The following is a 24,883-nucleotide window of genomic DNA, read 5'->3' as shown; positions in this document are numbered from 1 at the left end:
TGTTTATACACTAGGAGGTAGAGATATGAGTAAATTGTACAATGATTACTCAGTGGGCAAATATTTATTTTTATCAAGGTATATATTCGAGTCATTATTAATGTGCCTTATAAAGAAATAAAAAGTTTAATTAATGAACGTACTTAAAAACATGTTTTAAATTCTTCTTCGACAGTTTATTGTGTTCATTTCATTTTAGTCATTAATTGTAATTCGACATTGAATATTGTGATATATTATGATTAATGTGTAAACATATCATAGATAAATCAGAACTGATTTTTGTAACAATCTAAATACTTGTAACATTTTGATCTCAAAGTTTGTTGTTTGTTGTTGACTTTTGTTATTTATTCTTATAAACCGATTTATTAATTATTAAACTTTTAACATTTGTTGTAAATTGTTTATCGTTCTATGCATATATGTACATCTCAGTGTAATATTATTAAAATAATACAAAAATGTAGTTTTTACATGTTGTACGTATTTCTTTTGAATCAAACCCATTTTTATTTATAAATTTTGATTGATTTGGATGATATAGTTTATGAGATAAAGAAAACAAAAATTTTCTGACGAATTTGCACTTGGCCGTATTGGTAACAACCCTGCTTTGTCAACTGGTGCCAGAATTAAACCTATAACCTCATAGTTTACAGATAAACGAAAAAAAATCCACAAAAATTATTTTGACTGTTTCAATGTAAATGACCCTGTTGATTCGATTGCTGCTAGAATTAAGTTAATAATAGCATTAGATGTTTAATTTGTGGTACTTCCAATTGTGGAAAAACAAATTTTATACTATTTTGATGTGTGGTGTTTAGTGACTGTTAGTCAATGATTATTCGGAGATCATGAGATGCGGTCTGCTGTGATGTAGATTTTAGAAAAACATTTTCTTGGTCATGCCAACGTTTCAATCTTTATTGAGATTATCTTCAGGGCTTGGGATTTATAAACATTGTTTAAATTTTACAACTACATGTAGGATGTGAAAAAATGAACTTCTACAATGGTAGAAATTTTAGATTAAAAAAAAATGAATTTATACAATGCTAAAAAAATTTAGATTAAAAAAAGATGAATTTATACAATGCTAGAAAATTTTAGATTAAAGAAAATTGAATTTATATAATGGTTGAAAATTTCAGATTCAATCAAAGTATTTGTACTCACACAGTGTTTGTTTTCCATGTAGATGTGTTATTCTTGTCTGTCGTGTTGAGAGTGTCAGTGAGCCGACAATAGAAAAAAATGGGGAATGGTTCGGCCTGATATAAATGGGGATAATTAGGGAAAGGATAGCCAAATTGTTGAAGAATTAGACTATGTAGAAATGTTTGATGTGTAGAATGTGATGATTGTTTTATATTTGTATTATGTTTTGTGTGATGTGATGATGATATTGTAAATCTTTATAAAACCTACGTCACACCAGACCGCATCTCACGACTATAACTAAATTTGATATTCAATTTAGATGGTTTGAAATTTCAAGATATATATCTCTTTAGCAAATCTATTATCTATCTATTTTAATTAGCCAAAATATGTGAAATGAAAAACATTTTCTCCACATTTAATGAAATTCGTTTATTTTTGTTTGAAAATAATGACCAAGTGCACCAACCAAACGAGTATACCTTCCCAATTCTATCAATGATCATCATCTATTTGATGACATTGCTTGTGATAAGGTTAAGTCCTACTTTTGTATGGGACGACACAGTGGTATAGATTTTTTTTATCTATGGCAAATGTTTATAATTTCTCTATAGGGGTCTACCCTGAGGTTTGCCCCTTCCCATGGGTAGATAATCCATAGGGTTTCCATGAGCCATTTCTTGGCACTTTGGTCCTCACAGGTTATCAGGGCAGCCCCTTTTTTTTCAATGTACACATTCTTAAACTGAGGTCCTTTGGAGTTTTTGCAGCTCCAAACCTCAGATAAGATGGACCCACTGGACTGTCCTGCCCTGATCAGCTGTTAACTCTTTGTCCAGGTATTCCTCCAACACACCAACACCAAGATCATTTTTAGCGCTTTGAGGGCTTGCTGATATGTCTCATTGTCATCCCATCCAACTATGATGGGGATGGTTTGTTCCACATTGCTTCCCTAATTTTGCTTTTTTGGGACATGTCTTAGGAGCAATTGATGATGGGTGCTACCCAGTAGACCTGTCACTTTTACCACTTTTGGTTGGCATTGGCCCTGCTTTTTTGTACTAATGCTTCCAGTGGTCGGCCTCGGTGCTGGAGTCTAAAAGTGTACCTTAGGCTTTTGTTTCCCTTTCCTGATTCTTTTCAGGATTGGCTTGTTCGATTGCCATTTTACGCCTCTGAGCCCCTGAGATTTTTTTGAGTTGGAGGTGTAGTTTTCATTCTTCTCCGTCATTTCTATATGAGTGGTTTCATCTTCTGGTTTGGTTTTTTCCTGAAGTCTCCCACAACTGCAGAAGGTGACACAAGAAGATTGTCCAATTCTGGGTTTATGGGAATTGAAGATGGTTTGGAACCCTCTTCAATTTCCAGAAGTTGGTTTTTAGGATCTAGCTTTGCAGGTTCCCCTGGTGTTTTGTGATCATGATAAACGTAGATCCACTGTATTAATGAACCTGAAAGTGAAGTTTTTATCTGCTCCAGATTACACCACCAGAGACCTAGTTGCAGTGCAAGTAGAAGAGCCTCCTTGCTCAGGAATGGGCAAAACTATATGGGCTTTAGTCTATTTCCCACACGAGGACATAGAAGCACCTCCAGAGCATGTAAAAAACCTTTTTCAGCTCTGCCAAAATAACAACATTCACTTCATATTGGCGTGTGATGCAAATGCTGATCATATCAGCTGGGGCAGCACCGGTATGAACAAAAACGGTAAGTCTCTCTTTAATTAATTACTTATTACCAAATAATCCAGTAGTGGGTAATATAGGGACCAACTAGTTCTACGAGTGAGGTCTTAGATCGACACATATATGCGTATATTAGTGCCAAAATAAAAAGAGGCATATTTCCTCAGAAACACATATGTTGGATCACAGAATCATAAAACTTTGAGGTGGAGGCAAAGAAGAAAAACACCACAGTTTACAGAGATACTAAGATGACTAACTAGCAGCTATATCAAATATACCTTAAATTTGAGACAGAAGGGCTGAATTTTGTAGTTAAAAACATACAAGAACAAGATCAACTGGCTGAAAGGTTGACTAAGGCAATCACTACAGCTATGAAGGCTGTAGCTCATTTAAAACTAAAGGGACAAATAGAGATGTCCCATGGAGGTAAATTGAACTCAATGGTCGACAGACTAAGACAAGAAAACTTTTCAATAGAGCAAAAGTAACAGGTAAATGGGATTAATACCAAAGTCCCTAACTGAATACATACACATTCCCATTGCGACTAAGACAGAAAATTCTAATGAAAGGAACCCGGCCAATCCTGGTTTCATTTTAAAGGCAGATGAGAAGTTGAGCAATGAAGAGACCTGGAAGGAACCGAGCAAAATGCCAACTGCTCAAAAAAGGCAAGGAGTACCTCAGGCACAATAATGAATAAGTATGATGGGCATAACTTATTTTTAATTTTAGATAAGTAAGTAAGAGTTTTGAGTTTAAGGTAATCAAATAAATTAATACCCAGAATGAACTTGTGGTGTGTTGAGATGTGCTCTCTTCTTCATAAACTTAATGCAAATCTTGTGCAATTATTAAAAAAGTATTCTAGTTTTTTCTTCCTTTTTATGAGGGGTGTAAAATACAATAATCCATAAGGCTGCAATGATTAGAATACAAAAAACCCACTTCCTATTATCCATCATCGTCATATTAACAAATTTGTATTTTTAATTGCAAAATGTATTATATGTTGTATTTTGGGCAACTGCCATTTAAATAAATAAATAGGCATTATTTGCCAGTTATTACAACTAAATAAATGTATTTTTTCATTCTTTTTTTTTTAATTAAGCATTTCCATTTTTGATTAATGCTGTATGCATGTATATTTGATTATGTTATAAACTGTCAACCCCTCGAGGGAAAACGTTGACGTTGTCATTGATGATGTCATATCTCTTGAACGGTATCGGTTGAGACTTCTCCGTTTTGTTGAATTATCTTTATCATTCAGGATTTCAGGCTTTGTAAAGGCTCTAGTGTGTACTGAAAAGTGAACTTTTTTTTAAAATTAATTTACACATTATTAAATCCGTTGTTTATCAGTTTGATTGTCATAATACGGAACTTTCAGAGGTGCACTTCCATAAACAAGGAATTCAAGTTACTGTTAGTGTTTTGTTATTATTATTCTTTTAATGATTTTTCAATGGGCTTTTCATAAAGAAGAAGAAAATGCCTTTGAATTACATACTTTTAAGTCAGATTGCTGGCTATGTCATCGCCTTCTTATGCTCTTTGTGCATCGCCATTCCTATGACACTGCATCAAGATGAATTTCGGTTAGTAACAATTTTTTGTTTCATTTATCAAGTATAATTTGAAAATTTGTGTCGAAAATTGTTCACTGTATTTGTGCATTGTTTCTGATAGATCATTTTTCGTATTCAGCCATTTGCTGTAAACACAAACGTGAAAGTAAAAATGGAATATGCACTCAGTAAAAAAAAAAAAAATCTCAACGCAGTATTTTTCATTTGTTTTGTTTATTCACTGACACTCGTCTAAATTTTATCTCAGTAATTTGTAGGTCCACTCTTACTTTTTATTAACCCTAATAAACGGTTTTTCATTTCCGGTCATTGGCTTCTGAGAAAACGTCAATGATAATCCCATCTGTAGATTATGCAATGAGGATGAAACAGCCACCCATCTTCCAATGCGAACCAATCTCTCAAAGAAGACATTACATGGGATACAAAGAAAACCCAGGGGGAAAAATTGTAGCAATGACAGTCAATGACCTAATAACTCTGATAAGGATTGGGTTGATCGCATTGCACTAGGGAACTAGGAAAGTACAATAAGCCAAAAGGCTGCAGTAGAAATAAAGAAGGTGGGGTGAGTATGTAGATTCATTTTTTGTAAATTATGGCTCGACTCATAGATTTGTTGTTTACAACTCTTCGGGTTTCAAGCATTAAAATACTCATCATCAGGTTGAAGGCGTTACAAAAGTATCTCAACATTAAACTCTCATAACTACTTCAAGCAGATGATTAGTGTTAGAACCATCATTTACAAAAAAAGGCTGTAGTCTTGAGGAACAAAAACACCCACTTCCTAAGTCTCTTTTTATCATCACCATCATCATCATTGGTTTTTCATTGACAGATTTTTTTTTGTCACACCTGGGGATGAATTAATCAACTCCTGTAAAAGCTCTTCTTTTTGATGATTTTTGTTTTTAATCTTCTTTTTTTTACATTCCAATATAGACGAAAATGCTTCAAACACTATTATCCGCAGTTCTCTTTATCCGCTCTTTCACTCATATGCGGTTTTCCCCTAGTTGAGTTCTAGAGGAGGTGGGAAATTCACATTGTGAATCATTATGTATGTATTTATGTTACCTTATTTCTTATTGGAAAAACCCTGAAATATGTGTACATAACATTGGCGATAGATTCAGAAAGTATCTGATTGGTATGGAGATAAAAGAAAAAGCTTCAAAGCGAAATTCGAAGTACTTCCTATTATCCCCAGTGATGCTTGGTATATATCCTCCATGGATAATGAGAGTCAACTGTACATATTAGCCATTCTTGAGTTTTCAGAGCCACGTGTGTGGGGTCATTCTTGCTGGAAACATCTTTTCTTTACCAAATTTAATAGTGCTTTCCTATAAATTCTGTTTTAGAACATTGAAATAGATGTTATTGATACACGATCCCATCGGTTATGTGTAAAATGCCATCTTGTCTATAGCCCATGCAGCCCCAAACAAGCACCCCACTGCCCCCAACCGTCAATAGTGTATTCCTTAATTTCAATTGTTCCATTGCCTTACACCACATTTTCTTTCTTCCATCGGACCCTGAGACATTAAATTTGCACTCATCTATGAAAATAATTCCCAAAATGCATCAGGCTTATTTAAATTTTAGTGATAGTCCGAATACTTGCAATTTCAGGGGCACTTGATTAATGGTCACTTCTTTGAGAATGACACGCTTTTAGATGATGTTTTAATTTTTCAGCATTATCGAACTCCTTATAATGGGAGATGATGTAATGAATTGTCAAGGGGCACTTATCATGTACATTTCCTATTTTACAAAATGATTTTTCTTCATTATACAATCTAACAACTACTTCCCGAGTGGACCGAGGTATTTCCATATTTAACGCTAATATCGTACTAACTAAGCAAAACGTGATTGCTATTAAAATAATATTGCACGAAGAACACCAAGAATCAGGCTGAAGACAGTGAACTTTGGAAAAGAAACTAGTTTGCCTGGGGTTCGGAAACTTTTTTTCCTCTCGAGTAGCTCATTCAAACTTATTATGAAAACAACCTTTAACTTAAATCATTTATTTCTTAATGTTCAAAAGCCTTTAAATAATATATTTATATTTACAAGCATAATGTTTTTAGCCGAAGGTCATGGGTTCGAATCCCGCTCATGACACTAACTTTTTCAACTCAACCAAGATATTAGATTTTTTTAAAAAATTTAATATGGTCAATTATGACCGCTAAACATATATGAAATAATGTTTTTCTATCGAATTACTTATGATAAGAAATTTGGAATTCATATTTTTGGCAAACCAGTATTGTTCAGAGACTTTTTTTTACCGACGGTAGTTTTACTTGATTATCATAGGTTTTGACATAAGTACATACATTGAAAAATGGCTTCAGTTTTAAGGCTCTCCCTTTAAATTAGCGTTGTTTAGCGAGAGACATTACAGATCAAAGACACTTAAAAATTGGTAATGCATCTTTTTTTTTTATGGCATTCCACATCGTCCCAAGTCGATGTAAGCTAGAGTGAATGGTTTTATCGCTTATGTTGAATACGAACTCCTTACATGTTTGACTCCTCCCCAATCCATCGCCATTAAAGATATGTCTACCAGACCATGGTTAACTAACATAACATCTACTAACAATATCAGTCAATCTCAGTCAACTTTGTTTTACTAATCCAATTCACCAGGTGCCTTTCATTCAGCCAGGTGACCCACTACCATGAAACAACTAAGAACAGGTCATTGCCCAAAGAGCTTGTATTTACTCACTCGATCATATTTTTGAGAAAGATTTGTAATCTTTAAATCAGACTCTCCAAAGATTTCAAGGGAACAAAAAATGGTATGTCCTCAAGTTCGTTAAGCTCAGGTTTTTGGAACAATTGATCTATGACAATATGAAAATGGAATAGAGGCCTTCGCCTTCGCTGATGACTTCGATCTACAAACATCAGCCAACATAGAACTGGGACAGTGGGAGCAATGGGCTTTCAAATATCAGATCATGAAAAATGTAAAGCTCTTCAGATATCGAGAAGAAAAAACTAAAAGAAATAAAAATTAGTATGATGTATGAAAGAATTCAAATAGTAATAAAAATAAAATACCTTGGAATAATATTTGATGATTGGCTGACATGGTGAGCACACATAGAATACATAAGCAAAAAAAAAAAAGCTCAAATAATGCCATATTGTGTTCAGCTAGAGTAAACTGGGGCTACCAAATGAAAGTTTGTTCATGTTATATAAAGAAGCAATCTTGCCATTATCTATGCAGCTCCTCCAGGTTGGCAAAAAGGGGTTTTATGGAAAAAAGAAAAAAACTAATACGCAAAAATGTAGCTATGCTTCAATGATGTAACAATGCTTCATGCTAATAAAAATACTATCTCACACAATGCAGCTTGTATACTGACTAATGAGTTACCAACCAGGGATGGATTCGAGGACAGGAAAATGTGATGGGAGAAGAATCTGCTTTGATATACACTGACAGCACTATATCAATTCAATTGCTACAAACAAAAACAGGGTTAAAAATGAACTCTCTTCCAACAGAAATGATGTCGAGAGGATGGAAATTAGCAATTACGTAGGTAAAGGTACACATTGTAGTACCGGGCAATGAGGAAGCTGACTGCCGCACAAAAATGCAGCTAAAAGTGAAGAATTCGGTATAGCATATGATATAACTCTACGGCAGAAATAAAACATATTTAAAAAGACAAGGAGTACTAGAAGACAACAGACAATTGCTACCTGCCGAAACCACAAAGCTGGTAGTTAAAATAAAATACTAAAACTTACGGGTTCAAACATTTATGGGTTGACAGTGGAAAGATCTAGAACCTGTACATTCTATATTGGAATTGCTCTGTATATACAATGTTCAAAGCGGTTTTTGGTAGGATGCCCATATATCATGCTACCAGACGCGTCTAGAGCTGTGCTCGCATAGCTGTACAATGGCTAGATGTATAAAGTATCAAGACCGTGGGACAATCAAGACAATTGAATAACATAATACATATATAATAACATTAATATAAAAAAATTAAATGATAAATATTTTATCTGTTTTAGGGGTCATTGTTTACTGTTCTCAACAGGTGTTTGGTTGGAAAGAGATGGCCAGTTCATGGTTAAATGGTCATCACAGGCATATTGTAATTACACTATTTTTGTCGGTGTTGTGTTAGCAATAGTATCATTAATTCAAATATACAGAATGGCTCGTTACATGTACCAAGGAACAGACAGGTAATTTTAATAATTAATATATACTAATATATGCCTTTATTCTTTAATATACAATTGGGTAATATGTATAACAAAGTAGAAAAAAACATTCCTCCAAGACTGTCTGAGGGAGACCAGCACATAAACTTAACTTACGTTATGAAAGTATTGTAACATGTTTGATGGTCCATGACACCTAACAGGAATTACTTTACTTTTTTACATAAGTATTTACAAAATAAATACGAAGTTTCTTTAGAAATTACAAGGCCAATTTGAGTAATAAAAATAGCAGAAATATTGCATGTTGATATAGACAGAATTACATATTTATGAGCCCATAATGACACATAACTGAATCAATAAAATAAAGCAATAATATGGACAGTAAATAAGTAATTTAATTTGTTAAAACTATCCAGATCTCATAGAATCATTAAAAACTTTTCAGTACATACTTAACAATAATGATAAGTTTTATTATTTCATAGTAAACTAAAGTTCTTTTTCAGTAATTTTTTGTCTGCATTTTTTGATGTGATTGGCTGTTTCTTTCTATGTGGTATGTCAGTTGTCGCCGCCTTGATGATTACATTTGGATTTATTGTGTGGTGCAATGACATGACTATGAGGTTTTCTTCGTAAGTATTATATAAAAAATATGCATAATTTTTTTTTTAAATAAATGTTAAAATAAGAGGCTACCTGAAGCCTATATTCACTCCTTTTGAAGTTTATAAATTATAATCGTTAAGAATGGTAATTGAGTTATTGTAAGATCAGAATTTTTAATTGTGAAAATGCTAATCTGACTGTTGTATTTAGGTGTGAACTTGCATCTGGTGCTGATATTGACAGACAAGATGGAATAGATACAACCAATTTCTATTTTGAACTAGGAGCAGCACAGGTTATTATTTTTTTATTTTCTGAATAAAAAGAAAAGTCTTTTTGTGAAATTAAATGTTAAAATTAATTATTTGTTGAAGTTTGGCGCTTGGGCTTCAATGGCGTGCTGGGTAGGCCTTTCCGTGTTCGCTCTACTCAAAATGTGCCAGCAACATCAAATAATGAATATGAGGGCTAGCATGTTTCGCGAGCGGCAGCGATTGATAAATGAAGGAAACAAAATTGATGCAGATGTACGCGTAAATCATTCAAACGATGCAAATGAATGTAAGGGGGATAAGCTAGAAAGCAATGATCTTTATTTTTAATTATTGTGAATATTTATTCACCGCATTATTGTGATTAATTAAAGCTTTTGAATTTGTTTTATTTTTATACAATTAATTGCTTTTGTACATAATTATAAAGTCCAAACATTATTTTGTCATTTTATATAATTTTATTTAGTGATATGAAAAAAATCTTATTTATTCTATAGTGTACTAAATTTCATGTCATATTGTAATAATTAATAATTGAACTTGAGGGCACCCATTGGCCCAATCGATGAGACGTTGATGCAGGCTGAAAGGACTCATGCTCAAATCTTAGCCCTGAACTTGGAATTTATTTATTTATTTTTATTTATTTATCTTTTTTTTCGTGGGGGCAGAAAATATACAAAACACGGTGTGATTATTACATCTTCCCCACGATGATGATGCAAAGTCGTACTTCCTGTTAAAGGACAATATACTCCCTTGGCCACCTACTGCGCTTGTCCACTGCTCGCAGAGTTCCTCCTGACTTTCACATAAATACGCAAGTTGTAAGCCACAGGCCAACATCGCCACATTCTTGTAAAGTTGTAAATTCAGTTCATTACTCTTATATCTTCATAAAATTTTCATCAAAATTATTGTATCTACTTATTTATAGATATACACTGTACATACACTTAATCTATTTTTTATTTTTTTTTTTTTTTTGCTTTGCCTGCCGGCATTAGCCACATATCAAGTTTGTTTGAATAATAAATTAAATTAACATTACAATTCATTGGCCTTGATTTTGAGTGTTATTTGATTTGAACATGAGTTATTTCAAAATTATTGTTACAATTTAATTTTGTTATTATGTATGAAAGGTCATTTGAACAGCTAAAAATAGTCACAAGTAGTAGTTATATATTTTAATAGTAGTACTCATTATGATATTAAATTTCAATTGCCATTAATTTTTTTTTTTCAATTCTAATCCATCTTAAGTTACATTATTTGTTACCTTCTACTCCTAATCAATGTATTGTTAGCCCATGTGTAATTAGGTTGAACCCAGGATCAACAGAGATGCATTTCTGTGTCAGCGTTTTAATCGTTGAGGCCACTGATGCCCTCCACCATTAAATTTCATTCTAATTTTTAGATTTAGTTACTAATATTTAGTTAAAAAGTCATAATTACCTTTAAAATGAACAGAATATAAAAACGTATGATTTTGAAGATTGTGATTGATCCAGAATTTGAAAATGAACACCACTGACATAATTATGATGAGTGTTAGAACACTGTTATTGGTTTATTATTGTATGATTAAAAAATGAAATTGAAAAGTTCCTTATGTAGTCAAGCACATTGTATTTTTAATATTGATAAGTTTTGTTTCAATTCAAATCCTGAAATGTTTGAATTATAAATTAAATAGAATTTTATTGGGTTTTTTACAAATGATTTATAAGATGAAATAATGATCAATTAAAAATGGTATGATGTTTTATTTGTATATGTTTTTTAATTAAATTTATTAAAATATCAGTTATCTCTTTTATACTACACTAATAAACTCCAGAAGAAGAGGGATAAAGAGAAAAAGTGATAACTTCAAAAGTATTGAAGTTAATTAAAATTATTACAATAGTGTAATAATTTAAAAAAGTGGATTTTTGTAATACAATTAATAGCAATTGTAATGTAAGAAACTCCTTCAATGTAATATGATGTAATATATGAATTTGAAATTTGCCATATAAAAATATTAAAACATTGATTGAAGTGTCACATCAAAATGAGTCCTTGTGCATTTTTTCCCATTCTAATATGTCTAAATTACATTATTTAGTACCTTCTACTTCTAAGCTGTTGATATTTAAAGTAAATTTGGCATTTTTGAAGTGGGTGTAATACTCGATGCACTCTAATCACCTGGAACTAGTTATTTTAATGTTAAACTGGCAATAGTTCAACTCTGAAGAAGACAAAGGTGAAAGGTGGTGACAAAGGGTAAAGTGACATTGAAACCCAGGTGGGTAAACATACTCAGTAAGTGATGAGTTCAACAAAAACTTAACTATCTTGCGATAACTTTTGCTGTCAGTGTGTCGAGTGAGAAATCGTTGGTAATGACTGATAGAAAACTTAGTCATTACACTACTGTGATGTGTGTAGTGCCATGATCGTAAACTGCAAGGCATATTTTCTAACCTATCTTTTACAATTGTTGCACTTGTTCTGCAAATCATAACAACAAAGAGTTTTTCTTTTGATGATTTCACTCAGTTGTGCATGATCTTCATTTTTAAGCAAATATTTTAGGTGCCTGGAGAAAAACATGCAAAAAAAAAGAGAGAAAAACATTAGAATTTTCTATGTCTTGGCCGCAGTGGAAATGTGTATGTATTCAGTTAGGGAATTTTTGTATTAATCCCATTTACCTGTTACTTTTGCTCTATTGAAAAGTTTTGTTGTTTTAGTCTGTAGATCATTAAGTTCAATATTCCACCATGGTACACTCTATCTTTCCCTTTAGATTTAAATGAGCCTTTGTGTCTTTTAGTCCTTCATGGCTGTAGTGATTGCCTTAGTCAACCTTTCAGCCTTGTATGTTTTTAACTGTAGAATTCAGCCCTTGTGTCTCAAGTCTGAGTATACTTGATAGAACTGCCAGTTAGTCATCTTGGTATCTCTGTAAACTGTGGTGTTTGTGTTATTTGCCTCCACCACAAAGTTTATTATTCCATGATTAGGCATAGGTGTTTGCGAGGAAATATACCACTTTTTATTTTGTTACTAATATATGTATGTGAAGATCTGAGACCTCACTCGTAGAACTAGTTGTTCTCTATATTACTCACTTATGCATTAAATAGTTTATAGCAAGTTTTGTCAATTCCTCACTGACTCAGTGATGTGAACATTGCTTCAAAAAGAATATTATCAATGCTCCTTCAATGTCCAAGAAGGATAGATGCAATTACTGTAGTTTTTGAGGGGTTTAGCACCATGTTTAGTGCTCCTTAGTTGAACTTTTTAATGTTGAGGCGAATTTTTCTCCTCATTAGTATAACAATTTCCAAATTTTCCACACTTGTCAACAAAATTTTACAATTGTTTAAAATATACATATTTATCTGTATAAGAAAGAAAAAAAGAACTTTTTTGACGTATTGATGTTGACGTGTGTTTCACATGAGGCGCTCTGTAGTCGAAAGATAACAAAACAAAAGTTTGCCGGGTGGCGGGCACTGGGAAGTACAAAAACAAAACTACAAAGCCAGAAGAGAAAAATTCCAACGGTATTTAGGAAAAAAACACCGAACTTTTTGATATGTAAATCCACGGTTTTCCGTATTTTTCTAAATTATGAAGCCAGAAATATTCAAAGGGATTGCCAATTGTGTCAACAATTTCGATGGAAACTATTCGGATTGCTTTGACAACTTGTGCAAACTGTACCCGGAGTAAGTTGCATTTCTGAACGTTTTAACCTAATGTCTCAAAAAAATACAGGCATGTTTTATATCCAGGGTGGGCGTTAAAATGTTGCTCATAAAAAAAAACCAAAAACGTCAAGATCAACCTTGCGAATTATTCATTACTTTTGCCTGTGTATGACCTGTTTCACAGAATTTTCAATAAAGACTGTGATTCTAGTTCCAAAATGCCCTGAAGGAACCGGTGGAACAGGCCGAAATGTATAAGTAATACATCACAAGGCTGATCTTGGCGATTTTATGAGTCGTGCTGAACTGGCACTGGGTTGCTTGTTGGGTCTGTCTTCAATCGCAGGCTTGTTGAATTGCCCAGAAGCGTTACGGCGTTGCACCATCTTCAGTGAGGAACTTTGAGTGAGGAGTTCCTCTGCTGAAGTTGACACAATAACGAAACGCGTTTATAGTATTTCAGCATATCCATGAGTGAAGATGGACCCAACACTGGTCCAGCATGAGTTCACCGGCTCACAGACCAACACCCATCACCAACTGAAATTTTATGAGTTCAAAATTTTAAGATCTGGCCCTCCAACACTAAAAATGCAATAAAACATAATTAAAATAAAGTGATAGCGTCAGTGGGCCTCGGAGCTGACTTGTCTGAGTGGCTGAAGGGTCATCTCACATTATTAAGAATAGTCTATCCAAGACTGACACATGGACACTTACTTTTGAGCCAAAGCATGTGTATGTGTCAGGCATGCAGAGAAAGGTTGCTCGATGTGTCCCACTTAATTGAAGGGCGCTTGGCTCTATATAGAGAGCATATAGGCATGCCACTCGATACGAGAATTGTGTTTGAGCACGGCAGCGAATATCTGAGTCCCCTATTCTGATTCTTGGAGGAAACAGGGTTGTTTTATTTTATTTAGTACTATATTTTTGTGTCCCCAGCTTGGTTGAGAGTGAATTTATTTATTGGTGTGAACGTGTAATGTAAGAAGGCTGATGGCAGAATATTGAGTACTCCATCAATCTTCAATTAGGTTAGTTATATAATTGCTGCTGGACTGGGGGAAGTAATAGGCTCAACTCTGTACACATGTGTGCGTATGTACATGCATGTGCAGATTAAAGCTTATATAAATCAGTAATCACGTACTCTGGTGTTGTTGGCATAGTTAAACCCATAGAAATTATGCTCTGGGAATATTGACAACACCCAGCATCCACAACATGTGTAGTTGAACCTGTAATTTAGCTACTAATCATTTTGGTGTGCCTCTCCTCTAGTTGGTCTATCGTTTCGGCATTTCGCCAAGTAGAATAAAGTAGAAAATGTTATTCACACATGATTACAACTAATTGGGTAGGGTCAAGTGGGGCAATTGGATTTTTTTTCCTCCATCCCTTGGGCAATTTTATAGGTTTTACCCTAGGTTTTACCTACAATACAGGGTAAATTGAAACAGTGAATTCTTCATGAGGTTGGTGGAAGTGGGCACTGGCAGACGGGTGAAAAGTGCGGGGCATCCTGTAAACAACAAATAAAAAAACTACTGATGCAAAAATGCTTGAATCAAAGGAAAACTCATTGATCTAACAAGTCCCCAGCATATTTCCCAAAAATCTTCTAAAACTTCATCAAAATGTAATTATAAGCTAAATTTATAAGAAATACGTATTAGCATTACAATTCGGAGCTAAATTTTATATTTATAGGCCCATTGTTTGGAGAATCTCAGAGTTGCATTCAATTCAAATAGCTATTTCCATGACCATACTAATTAAATATGCTTGAAGGTTTAAAAATCTTGGGTTTATCAGGTGGAAGCATGGAAGTTAGAATCAGTACTGGTTCCTGTAGTGATTGGCAAAATAGACCTCTCTAGAAAAGACCTTATTGGGCTGCAGTAACTAAACTCCAGATACACCCTATATATGTATATAACTTGTGGATGGAAAATTTTGAATAATGCCATATCCTCCCCTGAATTATTAGCAATGATCCTACTAAATGTAACCTATGGCATACTGAGCTCTTTCACGTTAACCACCATATCAGATGCTTTATGGCTCGTCCATCTTTTCAAGTCTTCTACATTTCCTTTTTAATGCTGTGTCTGGGTACTTCAATGACTGACATTTTTTTCTGAGTCTTTGGACATTTTTGTAATATGTCTGCTGTATACTAGGGTGTATCTTATGTATATGATGTAGTATGTATAATGTATAAATATAAATATAATTGGGTATTGCCTTAACTTCACAGTTGTCTTTAAAACATTTCGTGAACTAAACTCGGCAAAATTTAATATTCCTTTCAGTTGTCTTCCCAATGACAGCAGTTTTATGTTTTAATAGAGTTGATATGAATAATGAAATGTTGAATTAAGTTTTCAGGATATATTTTTTTATTGTATTGTGATTTTATTAACCAGTATCAGTCTTTTTTAAATATATAATTTTTATCATACATTTCGAACCGTGTCTTGATTCCTCTTCAGGATAAATTTATATTAGTAGTAAAAAACGGTTCCACAGTGCAATAAACTTACAGTACTAAAATTGAACCTTTATATTTGTTTATGTATACATCTACATCTATGTTATACATGTTACATCTAAAAGTCTTAAAAAAATGCGTTAGTTTGATGGTATTATAATTTTTCATGATTTTATTGTAAGGGCATTTCTCTTTTTAATATTATATTAATGTAACATTCAATGCGTGTTATGTATTATTTATATTTTAATTTTTTAGTATTTTACCAGAAACCCTTAAGAGTATTATGAACAAATGCAGCTGCCAAAATAATAAAAAGAACCTGTGGAAATGTCAAAAAAATTCAACAATGTTGTACTCACAGTTTTTAGAGGCAACGAGTACAAATTTTCCTGTTGGTTTTGTCGCCAAATTGGCTAAGAAATATGGAGTGGAACCTTTGGCAGTGGCGAACGTTTTATTGCAGGAAGAAAATAAATGTAACGGTATGGCTAAAACGTTTGTTTTATTATTATTGTGTGTTTGTGTGTGTGGTATTTAGTGACTTAGACTTAATTAATGATCATTTATAGATCATGAGATGTGGTCTGGTGTGACTTAGGTTTAGAAAAACATTGTCTTTATCATGCAATGTTTTGATCTCTGTCGCAGCTATGCTAATATCATTAATCAAATTCAATATCAATAACATTATATATAACACACAAAACATATAATACAACATAAAATAATCATTACATCCACACATCAAACATTTCTACATAATCTAATTCTTGAACAATTTGTCTTTCCTTTCCGTAATTATCCCCCATTTGTTTAATCCTGAAAGGCTAATCAGGCCGAACCATTACCCATTTTTTCCCATGTCGGCTCCTTTCACCTCAACGAAGCCGACTCCTTATATAAAAAGGTCTTTCTATCCCAACTTCCTTCCCAACTTATATAAACAAGAAACTAATATCTCACTGGCACTCTAAACACAACACTCAAGAATGACACATCGACACATGAAACAAACACTTTGAGTGAGTACAAATACTTTGATTGTCTAAAATTTCTACCATTGTATAAATTCATTTTTTCTCATCTTACATGTTGTGATAACCAACGTCAGGATTATGGAGACTGGGGTAGAAGTAGACTTACACAGGCAGAGGAAAAATTAACTTCTGCATTAAAAAATTAATAGCTACAGGAGTGGAGGGCTTATGGGAAACCGACTCGTCAAATATTACAATCAGTCCTATTCTATACCTTGGTGGGAGGTCTAGGAAGGATTTAACAATGGTGGGAGTGAAGGGTGTTGGTAAAGTCTTATTGTGGGAAGTCGGTACAAGGAGGAAAGCTATTAAAATAAAATATTTAGGAATAATTGGAATAAGGGATATTACACTCCTCCCATCACGGTGAAAAAAAATTAACAATTAACAATAAAATTTGTTAATTTTTTTTACATTTTTTTACAATTTTTTTATACATAATAATAAAGTATGAGCATGAATAAGGTAATAACAGTAATAGCAGTAAACCCTCCAGTTCATATTCAACATAATACAATCAAATAGTCACAATTAATTTAAGTATACTAAGAACACAAAATCCACTGATTCAAGAAGAATAAGCACACACATATAACAAAAAATATGTACATATTCCTCAATGTATTATAATTACATAAACACAAATTCTTTTTTTAAAAAATTTAAAATTTTTTTTATTATTATGATCATAAGATAATAAAATAAAAATTATATTTCTAATCCCATATAATTCTAAATTCTAAATAATATACATAAATTCTAAATATAATTCTAAAATAGCATACAAAATTACGTACATATATTTTTTATTTATTTATTTATTTTTTATATAAAAAAATTTAATTGGTTAATTTTTTAAGATAAATCATATATTGTGTTTTGTGGTTGGCGTTATTTGTGTTGAGCTCACGTGTATTTATGTATACATATTATTTTCATGTACATGTACATTTAATACTTTTTTTATTATTATTTTAAATAACAAGAATTTATAACCTTTTTCTCTTATTATTTATTTGGCCTTTAAAACAAATTGGGAACCCTTTTAATTTATTCTTTCTTTTACAATAATGGGAATTTATACTCAATCAAGATATTTCAATCGAAGATTCAGGTATTTTTGAAATGCGTGAAACCTGTCGATTGTATATGTGCAATTACATATTACTTCCAAGGCATATAATAAAGCAGGAATTGCAAAAAGATATCCTTCCTGTATTAAATGTCACTGTCCCCAATTTACAGCTGGATTAAAAAAAAAAAAAATTTGGATTTTTCTAAGAGAAACAATATACAATTGTGTCCTACTCCTGAATTAGATATAGCCAGTCATAAAAAATTTATGTCAAGCTGAGGAAAACATTAATTGTTTTGCAAATTTTATTACAATATATTCTATTGTTCTTGAGTTTAAAAAAATGGTTTTTTAAAGGCTAGTACACACTTGTAGACAAAATTGCACAGCTCAAGTCTACAGACAATGTTTTGTGTTCATTTTATATATATCATAAGTAGCAAATTTTCAAAATCCATGGTGATTAGCCAGGTGCAATTTCTGAAAACTGAAATACCTTCTAATTTTAATTTTTCCAAATGTTAAGTAGAGTTCAAACGAATTTAATTTTTTCAGAAGTATCAAACCAAATGTAGTACCGTCTGCTAAAGCATTCCTTGTCCACCAATGTTTACAATTAATTTTATTTTTATGATCCAAAATTAAAACTGCACAAGCAGCAAAGCTGCAGGTCCCTATCTCACTCGTCATGTTATTGCGGAAACTACTTTATCTGAGCTGTGCACATGTGACAAATCATCATGGATTTTTTCTAAGCATTCTACAGATAAAATTGGTTATTTGTCTATAGACAGTCATGCAATTTTGTCTACGAGTGTATATTAGCCTTAACAAAATTTAACTTTCAAGATAAAAATTTAAGTTTTTTTTCTTCTCCAGGTGGTTCTACAAAAATGTGGCATTTGATAAAGGACACATCCCTAATCAATAATCAATATCTAGCACATGAAACCTTTTTAGTAAGTACAAAAAATATATTTTACTTTTGTTTTTATATTATCAATATTTCAGTCAAAATGTATAAATATTATACAGTTACCACGAGTGAAGACAACAAAATTACTTTAATAAATAAATTTAAAACAATAAAAAACAGGGTTTCCCCAAACTACCCTATTCTTGTCGATGTATCTCAGGACATTGTTTTGTCCCCTGTACTGTACCAGGTGTATACGGTTGATCTTCCATTCTATCCTCAAACCACCACCCTAACCTTTGCAGAGAATTCAAGTAACTCTGATCCATTCATGCCATTAGATACCTTCAGGAACACCTCATATTACTAAAGAATAAAATTTAACCCAGAAAAATCCACTCAAATAATCTTCACTTTCCACAAAAAGATCCCTCCTCTGGTCTACTTCAATAAAATACTCCTCTCATCTGCAGACCAGGTGTGCCGTGTGGTACCTAGGACTGTATTGACAAACTGATTATCTGAAATGGAATCCTCACACACACAACTTAGAAGTTATGAAACGTTACAGAGTTCTTCCAAAGAGCCCAATACATAATTTTCAGATAAATCCTTGCTGCTTTTGTGTCTTCAAACCTACCTACACAGACCTAAATAATATCTGTCTAAGATGTAATCCACTCCTTTTATCGCCAATTTCATAACATACCTCTCAACTTTTCATAATAAATCCTCAAATACAAAAACTCTCATCCCAACAAATTTCCTCCAACCCTGCTTGTCAAGTAAAAAGACGATGGCCAAAGATAAAAATTAAAAATTCTAGTGAAACTAACCTCAACCTTTCATGCTATTAATGTTTCTTTCAGTATACTTAGTACAGTTCTTGGAATGTTTATTTTGAAGAACTATTTAATTATTAGTTCACTGCATTATTATTTTTCAGTGCACTCTGCTCGACTTCAGTTACAGTCCTATTGGAAATGTTATTAAAAAGTAAGTAATAATTTCTATCCACAATTTTGTCCTCTAACTTGAATCCTATCCTAAGCTATCTCCAACATCCAAGAACACTTTCAGCTTATCAAAACTAGTGCAAGAGTGGAGGACAAGGCTGACTGAAGAAAAATTGTACATTAACATTGAAAAAATATCTGCCCTCCACTGTACATCAACAACAAAGAGATACTGACTTTCATTCAAGTCAAATACTTAGAGCTTACCTAGTCAGCAAACTGACATGAAATCCCCCATACAAGACAAGAGACAACAACAGCAGAAGACTTGGACAACTAAAAAGCCTTCTAGAACTGAAAATCTTCTTGACCTTAGACCTCCTTAAACTAAATTTATACATGCTTTACTGTGACCACTTTGGACATAAATAGTGGAACTGTGGGGTTTTGCCAAGCCATCCAACTTCCGTTCAAAAGTCCTTAGACAAATTCTACTCCATAGTTCCACAATATTCATAGGTTCGATGTTGATTGGTATATGAGTATTTTGCTGTTGGGAGGAGTTTAGTTTAGATCTGTTGTCTAGTAGTCTTTTAAGTAATCAGTATTGTGTCGGTTCGGTTTCTTTTTTTCATTTGTGTGGGGATTCCCAGACACTAGGGTTTTGAAAAACCACAATGGTACTTTTGTTACTTTCATTTTCATTCTATTTGGCAAGTTTTGTTCAATAAAGTATATTTCTATTCTATTCTTACACTTGCAAGTCAACGAAAAGATTTATTTATGTCTGCTAGGTGGCCCCACCGATGCTCGCTTTTTTTCATTGCCCACTCATCCCCACGCAAAATGGCTAGCAGGCGCTAGCTGCCATGTTCAGCCTGGAGGTTGGTGAGCTTAGCCCCCTCTACTTTTATATCATATTTTCTCAGGTAAATAAAAAAGAGCAACTCAAAATAAATAAGCTCTAAACTTCCAGGCCTCATGATTTTTGGTAGGCTTGTTCAAAAAATAACTTGTACACTACTCCAACGCTTCATTGAAAACAATATTTTCTATACATTTTTCTTTTAATTTGCATTCTATTTTAATGCCCATCTATGTCGTACACCTCAACAGTGCTTCATATAATTGTCCATGTGTAAATATTGTGTTTTTTGAATTTCAAACCTATTTTCTCAAAAGTTTGTCCTTGTGACCTCTTTAGTAATAGGAAATGCTAGATTGACTGGGAATTGCAACCATTTAAAAAAAAAAGAAAAAAAAAGGGTATTTCAGTATCTCCTCATATGTCTACATATATTCGAGGATGTGCACAAAATCTCCCTTTTTATAACCAGTTAATATTTGGCAGTGTAGTATCAATCAATTTATATCTATCACTTTTTCTTACTAGCAAACTGGTCCGGTTATACAAACTGTCTCGTAAGCATAAATTTTTCAATAGCATAACTAACATCCTGCTTTTAAATGCAGTTCTGCAGGAGGCAAACCCGAATGTGTCATTGACTGTAACTATTCAATGGGGTACAGTAAACATACATTTCCATTGTCGGCTTTGTCATCAGTTAGTGACTCAGCATGATCTATGGAAAAACTCCACTTATGGCCAAACTTTTCGCTTTTAATAATGCGTATTACCTCCTCTGGCTTCACAGAAGACCTTAAGTCTCCTAGGCATCTAGTAAATAAGCAATCGGATTTTGTCTTGTGAAACGGAATCCCATTCTTAAATAAGAGCAATTTGAACCTGTTCAACACTTGTTGGAGGTCAAACCATCTCTTTATTATGTTCCATAAGACTTCTATATTTTCTATAAAATTCAAGTATCAAAAATTTCACTGTAATCTCCAATTCCACTCTAATCCCCACGTACACCTTCCTCCCAATTTGAAAGAAAAAAATAAAATCAATGTATTTAATAATAATTATTTTTTTAAATTACTTATTTATTTACTTTTTCTTTTTTTAAGGAGAACTGGCTATGAATATGAAGTAAAAATTCACACTGAATTAAAGAAACATGGTCTAAGCTTTAGGACAGAATATGATCTTCGAAAACAATTATATATGAAAACTCCTGACATACTGCTAGATGTGCCAATTGCTGTTAATAATTCAATTGTAAGATGGATTGAGAGCAAGGCTTTATTTGCAGATGAACCAACCCACAAGCAATACTGTCAAGAACAGTATTTTACATATTTTGATAGGTAATAATTATATTTTGTATAATTTATTTCAAATAATGGCATTATATATAGGGGTGTTGGTGGCCAAAACAGTTTAGGGGTTGACACAGCGCTCATCACTGTGAGGTAAAGGTCCTGGGTTCGAATGCAGGGCTGCTGGATTCGAACCCGACATGCTTACAATTTTTTTTTCTCAAACACACCGACATATAACCTCGCAGTTGAAATACACTCATTAAAAAAAGTCTATTATAAAAAGTTTGTTATTCTTATTATTACTATGTTGTACTATTAATATTATTCAGTTTAAAATTCATAATGTTGAACTGGGATCATAATAAAATTATATTTTATACACTGTTTAACTGTTGATAAAACTTTATTTTCTGTAAAATAAATTAGGTTGTCTTAATTATGATCAAAACATGAGTACAGCCAAAAGATTTGATTTATTATGATTTTGTTAAATTAATGTTGCATACAGTTTGTTATTATTAGTAAAAGGTGGACGTTTTCTTTTCAAGTTTTACTTTCTTGTATTAATTTTAACTTAATTTGGTGGTAAACAATTATTAAATTGTAAGGAGTTCATTTTAGCAAAATAGCAAGCTCTGAAGAGGGACCAGGGATGTGGCTCGAAATACAAAGCAGCTGAAATATATTGCATAAAAATAAATTGCTGTGTTTAGTTTAAAAACAAACAAAAAATAATCTACATTCCAATTTTCTTTTCAGTTTTGGCCCAGGACTTGTCATTTATTGGTTTGGATTCTTGGATGGCATAGTACAACCAGGGGAAAATCGATACATCGTTCATGACAAATTTCCTGATAACTTCCTAAAGCTTGAAATTTAGCACCTTTATCATTGTACACTATGAAATTAAAGTTATTAATAAAATATAATGAAAGGTTTCCATACACATATAAAAGATTCATATATGTATATATACATGATGTATGTACACTTTATATGGAAATATGAAAATTTGTTATACTGCTGTTTGTATATTTTTTAAAAAATATAATAAATTTGTGAAAATTGTACTTGTAATGAAAGTAATATTTCTATCCCAAAAGTTAACATTATTAATTTATTATTGGTCATTAAAAACAGGAATTTCATAAATACTATGTGTTGAGACAGAAAAGTATGTCTCTGGGATTGAAGTCACCGTGGCTCAAGAGGTTAGAGCATTAGGGTACAGTTCCGAAGACCTGGGTTTGAATTCCATCTGTGACATTGACTTTTTTATCTCGAATCCTGCGTTCAAAATTAGTAATTATTAATTTGCCTCACACATTTTTTAATCTACCCTCTAATGAATTCCTCTAGGTCTTTCCAGAATGTAAAGTAATTTTCTTTGAAATTTTTGTACACAACTGTAATTGTTATTACACATTTGAAAGTAGGGACTTCAATACTACTTGCAAACTCTAGGGGAGTGTAACAGAAATGTGAATTTATCTTGGTATGCAAGAAAGCTTCCTTTTTTGACGACGTCCAGGACATGTTTATTCTACTTTAAGTCTTCTGGTATTCTTATCCGCAAGTCTTTTTGGACGTAGAGGCCAAATTTTGCAGGTTAAATGAGAGTTTTTTGTGCCCAGATGGAGAACACAGCACTTGTTAGGGTTGAGTTTAAGGCCTCAAAGTAGCGACCAGTCAGAAATCTTATCATTGCTCATTTACAGTTCAGTGAATTTAATCACGGGATTTGCAAATAACTTGTCATCTCCAAAAGTATTGATTTCACAGTGAATTTTCTCATTCCTCGGCATGCTTTCTACCAGTCTGGAAATGTTTCTTTGCTGGCCGTTAGCCCATTCTTCATGAAGAGACCTTTCAAGATCATGGAATGTATCAGGAAATGATGGATGTGCTCTTATTTGTGTTTTGAGGTTATCCCATAAATGTTCGAGGGGTTCTTGAGAACAGGCTAAGACCCTGATGTTAAAAAGTCATCAGTCCATACTGATTTAATCTAATTTGAGCGGTGTGTTCAGAAATTTGGACTCCTTGAACTCCCAGGAGCTGATGAATCGCTTGAACAACAGTAAGGTGCCGGTTGCGCGAAATTCTCAGTCAAAAAAATGGTCATCCTGTGGTTCTGTTGCTCTAGGGCATCCAGAACCAGGCCTTCTATGGTAGGACCCACCAAATTCTATATATATTCTCAAATATGTCTAACGGCATCTCACATCTCAGGTAACTCCCATGGCAATAACTACATACCTGATGGAACGTCCATCATCAATAAGTGCCACACCATGCACAACTTCCATAGCACTAAGTGGCATTTTTCAGTTTAAAAATTGAAATTAAGAAAACAAAGATTAAAACTACTAAAAAGTTTATTGCTTCAGAATTGAAATGAGACTGAATATTTTAAATTCCATAAAAAGTAAACATTGAAAAATCCTTTATCCTTGTTTTGGATTAAGGATTAAGTATCTTTACCTCTAATGGATATTCTCAATTTAAAATACAGCATAAACAAATATTAAATAAGAGTAGAGAGAGAGATGAGCACTTCACGGAACACCAGAAAGAAACTTTTATTACTTGAGACAGGTAGTTGCCTAGTTCAACAATTTGTTCCCGGTTAGTTAACTAGCTAGAAATGCATGACAAAAATCATCCAGAAATTTTATAGGGAACAGGTGAAAGGGCTTGAGACTTAGAATCCATGTTGGCTCCTTCTTTGGACAACATGTCAGCCTTCTCAATCCCTCTATGCCCTGATTGCCCAGGGACCCATGCCAGGGTCATTGGTGTCAAATTTTTGCTCCCTGTATAGTTTTAATTATTCCAGGTGAGCCGCTGGTCTAGTGTGACCCCTCGATATTTAGCTTCCTTGGAGAATGGTTTCCCGTTTAGGCTTGCAATTTTTAGCTGAGTCATATATGGT

At 33.0% G+C, this 24,883-nt stretch overlaps 2 protein-coding genes across 2 annotated transcripts; both read left to right on the top strand.

The window, feature by feature from the left end:
• The first annotated feature begins 4,132 nt into the window (after positions 1–4,132).
• Positions 4,133–11,645, top strand: LOC106663377 (transmembrane protein 179). Its single transcript, XM_014388189.2, has 5 exons — positions 4,133–4,471; positions 8,537–8,713; positions 9,205–9,333; positions 9,518–9,602; positions 9,682–11,645. The coding sequence occupies exons 1-5, from the start codon at positions 4,365–4,367 to the stop codon at positions 9,907–9,909; spliced, it is 726 nt and encodes a 241-aa protein (XP_014243675.1). The 5' UTR covers positions 4,133–4,364; the 3' UTR covers positions 9,910–11,645.
• A 1,438-nt stretch (positions 11,646–13,083) lies between these two features.
• LOC106663278 (uncharacterized protein C15orf41 homolog) lies at positions 13,084–22,993 on the top strand. Its single transcript, XM_014387982.2, has 6 exons — positions 13,084–13,316; positions 16,054–16,280; positions 18,790–18,869; positions 19,773–19,822; positions 21,754–21,993; positions 22,708–22,993. The coding sequence occupies exons 1-6, from the start codon at positions 13,219–13,221 to the stop codon at positions 22,826–22,828; spliced, it is 816 nt and encodes a 271-aa protein (XP_014243468.1). The 5' UTR covers positions 13,084–13,218; the 3' UTR covers positions 22,829–22,993.
• Positions 22,994–24,883: the final 1,890 nt, after the last annotated feature.

This window comes from Cimex lectularius, unplaced genomic scaffold (genome assembly GCF_000648675.2).
Source record: "Cimex lectularius strain Harlan isolate CLEC.00 unplaced genomic scaffold, Clec_2.1 scaffold78, whole genome shotgun sequence".
Taxonomy (NCBI): domain Eukaryota; kingdom Metazoa; phylum Arthropoda; class Insecta; order Hemiptera; family Cimicidae; genus Cimex; species Cimex lectularius.
The sequence above is the reverse complement of the archived record's forward strand: the minus strand, read 5'-3'. Positions and strand labels throughout refer to the sequence as shown.

Bases quoted from the DNA above. Each gene is read 5' to 3' on its own strand.
- LOC106663377 (XM_014388189.2), top strand. From the start codon at position 4,365: ATGCCTTTGAATTACATACTTTTAAGTCAGATTGCTGGCTATGTCATC. The intron at 4,472-8,536 runs GTTAGTAACAAT...TATCTGTTTTAG, and splicing joins CTGCATCAAGATGAATTTCG to GGGTCATTGTTTACTGTTCT. The intron at 9,334-9,517 runs GTAAGTATTATA...TGTTGTATTTAG, and splicing joins ATGACTATGAGGTTTTCTTC to GTGTGAACTTGCATCTGGTG.
- LOC106663278 (XM_014387982.2), top strand. From the start codon at position 13,219: ATGAAGCCAGAAATATTCAAAGGGATTGCCAATTGTGTCAACAATTTC. The intron at 19,823-21,753 runs GTAAGTAATAAT...TCTTTTTTTAAG, and splicing joins ATTGGAAATGTTATTAAAAA to GAGAACTGGCTATGAATATG. The intron at 21,994-22,707 runs GTAATAATTATA...TTTTCTTTTCAG, and splicing joins TATTTTACATATTTTGATAG to TTTTGGCCCAGGACTTGTCA.